This window comes from Pangasianodon hypophthalmus, chromosome 30, assembly GCF_027358585.1.
Source record: "Pangasianodon hypophthalmus isolate fPanHyp1 chromosome 30, fPanHyp1.pri, whole genome shotgun sequence".
NCBI lineage: Eukaryota > Metazoa > Chordata > Actinopteri > Siluriformes > Pangasiidae > Pangasianodon > Pangasianodon hypophthalmus.
The window spans coordinates 1,027,882-1,036,342 of NC_069739.1; the positions used below are offsets into that span (position 1 = coordinate 1,027,882).

At 36.2% G+C, this 8,461-nt stretch overlaps 2 protein-coding genes across 2 annotated transcripts; both read right to left on the reverse strand.

Moving 5' to 3' along the window:
* Positions 1-1,563: 1,563 nt before the first annotated feature.
* On the reverse strand, positions 1,564-2,629 carry LOC113535117 (trace amine-associated receptor 13c-like). The gene has a single exon (XM_026928292.3). It carries the CDS (start codon positions 2,627-2,629, stop codon positions 1,637-1,639), a length of 993 nt encoding a protein of 330 aa, XP_026784093.3. The 3' UTR covers positions 1,564-1,636.
* Positions 2,630-5,806: 3,177 nt separating this feature from the next.
* Positions 5,807-6,799, reverse strand: LOC113535915 (trace amine-associated receptor 13c-like). Its single transcript, XM_026929489.3, has one exon. The coding sequence runs from the start codon at positions 6,797-6,799 to the stop codon at positions 5,807-5,809; it is 993 nt and encodes a 330-aa protein (XP_026785290.2).
* Positions 6,800-8,461: the final 1,662 nt, after the last annotated feature.

The following is an 8,461-nucleotide window of genomic DNA, read 5'->3' on the forward strand; positions in this document are numbered from 1 at the left end:
CAATAATCTTGTGATTCACCTTGTGACAATAACCTTGTGCAAACAATTTCCCTACTCCTCTTCGCTGTCCAAGAAACTACTGTATTACAATGAGTAATCTGTACTGCTGAGATCTTTGGATGCCCGGTCAGTCTCATCAACCACCAGAGCAAGGACACAGAGCACAGTAAGAGAAATACTAATACATATCTGTGGATCTCTCTCTTTATTGGCAAATAAAGAGTGTTCTGATTCTGACATGTAGTGTGAGCAAAGGGGACTGTTTTATTTCCAGCACTCTTTTTGTTGGATAAGGACTAAACTTTTTCCAGTCGTATGGTATGGCTGTCATTTTTGTATGCAATGCAGCATTTCAAAAGATTTCTGCCAGACAGCACTTTCTTGTAGGTTGGGCACACGTCATTTAAGCCAAACTCAAAGCATTTGGGCCCGATCGTGGGATCTAGCCATGGTTCTAGATTCGCTGTCACCATCACCATTTGAACCTTTGGAGGTTTTAGCCCTTTGTCACTAAAATAAATCTGTTCTGACACTTATGCTGACATCTACTAAGCAAGTGAGCAAGTTTCAAGTGTTATCTGTGTATCCCTTCTGTACACACTTTCTTGGGTCACACCAAGGTTACATTGCCACCTTACCATGCTTTCCTTCCTAAAGTCAGTGACTCATCTTACAGTTTCAGTGTTTTGGAGTTGAAGAAATTAATACGGTTTAAAATCATGTAATTGTTACATTTTTCCTGAGCAGCTCGAACAGACTGCCTGGTGAATACATCCCACATGCAAATATTCACTAAAGAAGTATTCAAAAAATCTATCCAGAAGCTATTTAAATCTTTTGTAAGTTAATTGACTCTATCTAAGTTAGGCCATACTGATGTTGAGTCAAATGTTATTTTTCCCCCAATTCAAACTTTATATTTTTGTTTTCAGGTCAAAGGTACATTACATTCATTTTTATGATTATCAGTTAGGCCATACTGATGTTGATGAAGTTTTTTTCCCCCATTCATACTTTTAATGTCACATGCACATTAGAGTCATAATATCAAAGTTTTAAGACTTAATAACATGCAAACTGTATTATTAATAAAGTGTCCAAAAAATGAAGTCATTCACACAGCATTCTTATCTGTCCTTCAGAAAATGCCTCAATATACCTGGATATCTGTACAACACTGTAAATGTGACAATTTACAAAGATGAGATGTCTTTGCATCTGAATGCTGTTCAGAAAATTATTCATTAACATTAAACAATAAAAATCATTTTAGTATTGTTTTTTTTTTATGATCTCATAATTGTGTCTACAGAAGAGACTACATGTTAAGAGAGAAATAAATTTGTAAATGACAAAACTAAGAATACTATAACTTAAAATTGTAACAAGGACCACTATTCTAACACCAAATGTTAAAGAAAAAAATCACAATAAAAGCAAAAATGAATCTTTTCGTTTTGAATACCTGTTTGTCTTTGGCCGATATATGTCAATTGATTAATTAATTATTACAATTCCTGCCATTCATTGTTTTCAATTATTTTTTTTACTTATTTAATAAAATTAATTTAATTCACTTTTAGCTTCGGTAACAAATCAAATTCCTACCATATATTAAAGTAGTGAAAAAGGCTATTCATGTAAGAATGTTTATTAATGCAGAGTCTGTTTGGAATATTTGCAGAGTTATAATTAATTTAATGCACCTCCTAAACCACGGGTAAAACAGAGCATAAATAAGTGGATTAATGGTGGAATTAAGATGAAGCATGATAAAGACTTTCTGAAATAATCCGGCTGGCAATTCAATAACATCACCTATTAAACTGTAAATAAAATATGGAAGTAAACACATCAGAAACACAGACACTAAAATGCCGAGAACTTTAGCTGCTTTTCTCTCAGATTTCATTGAGTGTGAGGTGATTTTCTGTGTTTTTGGCTGTGTGTGATTATTAAGCTCTCTGATAGCAGTGGCATGTTTCTTAGCAATCACAAAAACTTGAGTATACAATATGATAATGACAGAGAGTGGAAATATAAATGAATATATAAGGTCAATTACAGACCAAACCTCATTCAGAAAGATAACACACTCTCCAGGACACATGACAGAGCTCATGAAGTTTCCATTAAAATACAAAAGTATTAAATTATAGGCCACCACCACACACCAGTTAAAAATAATTACAACTTGAATTACCCTCACAGAGACTCTGTTCATGTAGAGAAAGGGGTTTGAGAGAGCCAAATACCGATCCACAGCAATCAGAACAATATGATATATGGATAAAGTCATCAGCAGGGAGGCAGTCATCATAACACACATGCAGAAATGTGTCCCCAAAATCCAGCATAACTCAATCGCCCAGATTAAAATTGACGGCATCGCTAAAGAGCCGATGAGGAAATCCGACACAGCCAGAGAGAGCACGAGCATGTTGGTTGGTGTGTGAAGCTGCTTGAAGTGAAAAACAGAGATGATGACAAGCAGATTTCCACACACTGTTAGAAGAACCACAGCAGCTGAACACACGTACAGTAAGATATAAACTGCAGGAGATACAGATCTCTCTGGACAGGAGAAATGCTCACAGCGATCAGATTGGTTAAACTCCATCAGGTTCATGAAAACAGCATTTTGTTAAGGTCTACAGAGTTCAAGCAAATATTAGATGCTACCACTGTAAAACATGTAATCTGTAAAAAGTCACAATCAAATGACTTCTGGCTCAAGCAGACCTGGTGCTTTAATAGTTGAGAAATGGATCACGCCTCTATAGATATGATGTCATGCCTTACTGGAACAAAAGGCCTAGTAGGTACTGGCCAGTAAATGAAACCTGATATTATGCAAACTTATATGTAACAAGGCCTTTACTAAAAATCAACACAAAGCACTTATGCTGCGAAATACTGCCCTATGGATCAAGAATAAGTTTAGAAAAGGGTGATGAAAAGACATTTTCTGAATAAACAATGATGAATATATACTAATGCCTTAGTAGGTGAGTGTCCATGTCTCTTCATAGCTTTGGCCCAAACTGAAATACTATCAAATGAGATTATAAAAAAAAAAATCACCTACAGTAAAGGAACATGTGATATTTAAACAAACTATATGATATAGTATGATTATCACAAATAGGAACTGTTCATAGGATATTATATCAACACATGTAAAACACAATATAGAAAACATTATACAACAGGTAGCTCTGGTCAACTAATTTAATCGGACAAGCAGTGTTCCATGAATGCGGATATTTATTATAACAGCACTGTTATATTTCACTGTTTATCACTCTGCTACTCTGTGTTCACTTCACAAATTCCAACTCTAGCAACAGTTTCTTACATTGAAGCTATTGCTACACTTACTAGAGGCCTTCAGTCAGTCAGCTCTGTCTAGCTGTGGCTTTTTTTGGAAACTATTTTCACTGATTGACCAAAAATAGACAAAATATTTGGCCATACTGTGTCTGAAATGACAGTTACTCTTATTAATTTTTTGTTTCTAGAATTGTTGTATAAAAAAACAATATCACACTCAGTATTGTGCTGTTGTAATTAATATCAGCACGGTTGTGATTTACCTACAGCCAACTCACAGTTGTGCTGATATTCACTACAACAGCATTCATGTTTGTGCAATATTACTTAATTAGTAAATTAGATTTATAGGGATGCCACTGACAATGGTCAAAAAGGAGGATGATTTTCGACATAAAAAGAATAAATAGGCTTGTACTGAAGTGCCCAATCTAATACTTGACAAAAAATACTAATGTGGAGTAGGTTTTTTACCTCTAACCATTATGAGAAGTTTCTTACATGACAGTTTGGTGACAAATGATTTGTTTACCCCTTTTCCAATGAGTGTAAGTACTAACCTACCAACATGCACTAACCTCTGCCCTGGCCACAGAGACTTTCACTGTGCAAGAATATAAAGCTTTTCTTGACAGTGTTGTAGGAGGTTTTTGATTCTCTGATACAATACACCTGGTCTCCACCGTGTGCCTTAGCTAACATGAAGACATTGCTAGCCTGTTTGCCTGGACCGCATGCCTGCCATTATCACATGCATCATTTTGTGGTTTTTTTTTTGTGGTGGTTAATGTTTTGTTTTACTTGATTTGATTTATTAAGTGAACGAGCTATATGCTGAAAAGTGCTCAAAATCAAGAAAAAATAAAAAGAAAAGAAAAACAAAGCTCCACAAAAATGTCTCCTCCCTGAGTGCTCCTGCACACACAGACACACACTGCGTTCTACAGTGTTATTATTTGACTAGTAGACTAGTTGGTTAGGAAATGCCAAACCCGTCTCCAGTTTCTCGTAGAAACGTGCATGTGGCTAAAACCTCTAGAACAGAGATCAACTAAACACCAGGAAACAAAATCAATTGATGATCCACTTCTCACTCTCAGCATAGAACTTCCAGTGGTCCCTCTCTCCATAAAGCTGCATGAGCCAAATCTCAATTAGAGGCATCATCCCAACCAACCTTAGCCTTTTATACAATGTACATTACATTTAATCTGCGTTACCTGTCTCTTGTGAGCACCAAAATCAGTAAATACACATGGTCAGGGGTGTGTGGAAATAAACACACACTGTCATGCACAAGCAAATATTGATAAATCACACCCTCTGCATAGAAATGTGTGTAAAGTAAACTATGAGTACAAAGGGCCGGTAAATGAGACTCAAAAATTCAACAATGCTGTTTTGTAATTTGTAATAAAATGTTGATCCATGCACAAGATTTCTGCATGAAAATGTCAAGAATTTGCATTAGCTCACACTGAGTGGTGTTGAAGGATGTATCGAAACAACACACAAAGCTCTGTACTGTTACATATATGTAACATGTGATATGTGAAATTTAAACACTGTGGAAAAACTTCCCATAAAATCTTCGCATCATCAGTGCAAAATCACACATACACATACGTATGTGTTGTTTAGACACAAAATATTAATGTACTTTATTAATATGAATTTGTCATTATTTAAAAGTGAATTGTGCCTAAATAGCATTTTTACGACATTGTATCAAATTTGTGTTGCTCACGAATTTTCATGCATGACAAAATTTTGGTTTTAATATATTATATTTTAATATATTGTTAGTACTACATGTATAGCAGTCACACCAATAAAACACATTAAACTGATATTTACAATGACAGATCAGAGCACATGGATAAAGAGAAGATGTGATGATGATGATGACGGTGATGGAAACTGATTCTTTTTTTTTTAGAAATAGATGATAATGTACAGTATGTATTAATGTATAAATAATGCACTAATTGATCCACATTTTTCTTCATGCCATTTTGACAATTCACTTAAAACCGGTGAAACATTTAAATGGAAACAGATCTACTGCCTTTAAATTAGTATACCAGTAATTAATATACACATATTCATATCACAATATAGGCATAATTGGAATATAACTGATTTGAACCAGCATTATTTTTAGTCAGTTTTCACTGAAGTTGAATTTTTACTTTGGCAGATTTTTTCACCACGATTGATTCAGTTAAATGTTGATGTGTGTATATTAATATGTATGTCAATATTCATATATACACAGGCCTTATTACATGTTATTAAAATGCCCAAACAATTCATTAGAGGTACTTCAGGTTTAAAATGAGAATTTTCCATGCACCTTGGGTCATGTGTTTTTCCCCTAGGTCTTTAACTGAGTGAATATTTGATCCTTGGATTATACAAAGGAACAAAGATGTGATCATCCTGGCTGATGACAAACACATACAAAACACATTCATGAAAGAACATTTATTAATGCAGAGTCTGTTTGGAATATTTGCAATGTTATAGTTAATTTAATGCACCTTCTAAACCACGGATAAAACAGAGCATAAATAACAGGATTAATGGTGGAGTTTAGATAAATCAAGATCACAACTTTCTGCAAAGATTCTGCCTGTATTTCAATAACATCACCTAATAAACTGTTAATAAAATATGGAAGTAAACACACCAGAAACACAGACACTAAAATGCCAAGGACTTTAGCTGCTTTTCTCTCAGATTTCATTGAGTGTGAGGTGATTTTCTGAGTTTTAGGCCGTGTGTGATTATTAAGCTCTCTGATAGCAGTGGCATGTTTCCTAGCAATCACAAAAACTAGAGTATAAAATATGATTATGACAGAAAGTGGAAAAATAAACGACACTGCAAAGTCAATTACAAACAAAATCTCATCCAAAATGACTACACATTCTATAGGACAGATTACAGAACTCGCAAAGCTTCCATTGAAATAATAGAGTGCTGTGTTATACACCAGACACACACACCAGTTAGAACAAATCACAATGCACATAGTCCTTCTAGAGATTGTGTTTGTGTAGAGAAAGGGGTTTGAGAGAGCCAAATACCGATCCACAGCGATCAGAGCGACATTATACATGGACAGGGTTGTGAGAACAAAAGAAATGATTATCAAACAGATGCAGTACCCCGTATCAAAAATCCAGCATGACTCGACTGTTGAAATTAACACCGGCGGCATCACTAAAGCGCCAATAAGGAAATCCGACACCGCGAGAGAGAGCACGAGCATGTTGGTCGGTGTGTGAAGTTGCTTGAAGTGAAAAACAGAGATGATGACGAGCATATTTCCACACACTGTTAGAAGAACCACAACAGCTGAACACACGTACAGTAAGATATAAACTGCAGGAGACACAGATCTCTCTGGACAGGAGAAATGCTCACAGTGATCAGATTGGTTAAACTCCGTCAGGTTCATGAATACAGTGTTTACGTCTACAGTCTAATAAAACAAAACGAATTCATTCAGTACAAATAAGTAGTGGAGTTTCTTGGATGTTTTTATAGTTAAGAAAATGATCCCACCCCCAATTTTGATTGACACCTTAATACATATGATGACGCCTTGTTGCAACAAAAAGCATAGAAGTGTGTTTCCACCTATTATTATACAAATGTAAAATTTCCACAAATTAACCCATGCAGAGATTAGTGCATGTTGGTAGGTTAGTACTTACACTCATTGGAAAAGGGGTAAACAAATCATTTGTCACCAAACTGTCATGTAAGAAACTTCTCGTGATGGTTAGAGGCAAAGAACTCTCCAAAGATCTTTGCAACAAGATTGTCGAACAGCATAGCAACGGCGCTGGTCAATGCTGGATTTAACCACTCCTAAATGTTCCTGTAAATGACACTGGAGCCATTATCTGCAAATATTATTACAAATATCTGGTCTATATTTCATGTGAATAGCTGCATTGGAAATATGTTTTGAACACTCTTTTGCTCTCTGAAAACACTGATCTGAAAAAGGTTTCTGTTTTTGTGAGGCTTTACTTTTGCAAGAGAGCCTTTTCTTACGGCAACACGCTCTTATATTTAATAGTTCACGTAGACAATATTATAGTTAGAGAAGGGCTATATGATTACTGCTTGTGTACAAACACAGCCTCTCCTCTACTCTGCTGTTAGTATTCTCAATTTTCCTAAATACAGTCTGAGGGAATGCTTATTTATCAGTCCTATGTCCAGGAATTGTACAGAACACCTTATTTTTGCTGAAATCTAATGAAGCTGGAATACCGAGACTTAACACAGAAATGCATGACCAGAAATTTATGACTCAAAGAGAAAAAAGGGAAATGGGAAGGGAATTCCACTAATCATAATGAAAATATGGGGGCAGTCATGGCCTAATGGAGTCTCGGACTTGACTAGTCTCAGGTCCGGCAGGGATTGTAGGTGGGGGAGTGAATGACAAGCGCTCTCTTCCACCCTCAATACCACGACTGAGGTGAGACCCTTGAGCAAGGCACCGAACCCCCAACTGCTCCCCGGGCACCGCAGCAAAAAAGGCTGCCCACTGCTCCGTGTGTGTGTGTTCACGGTGTGTGAGTTCACTACTGTGTGTGTGCACTTGGATGGGTTAAATGCAGAGCACAAATTCCGAGTATGGGTCACCATACTTGGCTACATGTCACTTCACTTCACTATATTAATATAAACATTAATATTACTATAAATTAAGATCAGTTCTCAGGTCCTATTAAGTATGGAAAATACAACCGAAATTTACTTGATCTGTCGTCAGGGAGGAATGAACTCTGTCCAGTTACACAATCTAAGTCGCACAGTGATTATGTGAGACACTGTAGACTTCACTTTGCTATGCACAACTCTTGCAGGGCTAAATGAATACAAAATCATCTTTTCTTCAAGGTAAGCCTCATATACTATTGCAAACAGATCATACAGCCTCAGGTATTCAGATAGATCTGGGAAAAATAAAGGCATAAATATGCCGTCTCTTCCTTCACACGTTGCTCTGTGTGACACTTGCTCTAGTCAGGACAAGAATGAGGATGCAGGAGGCAGGCTCGCAACGACTCAAAAGGTGCTTTCTTTTTTATCTTTTGCT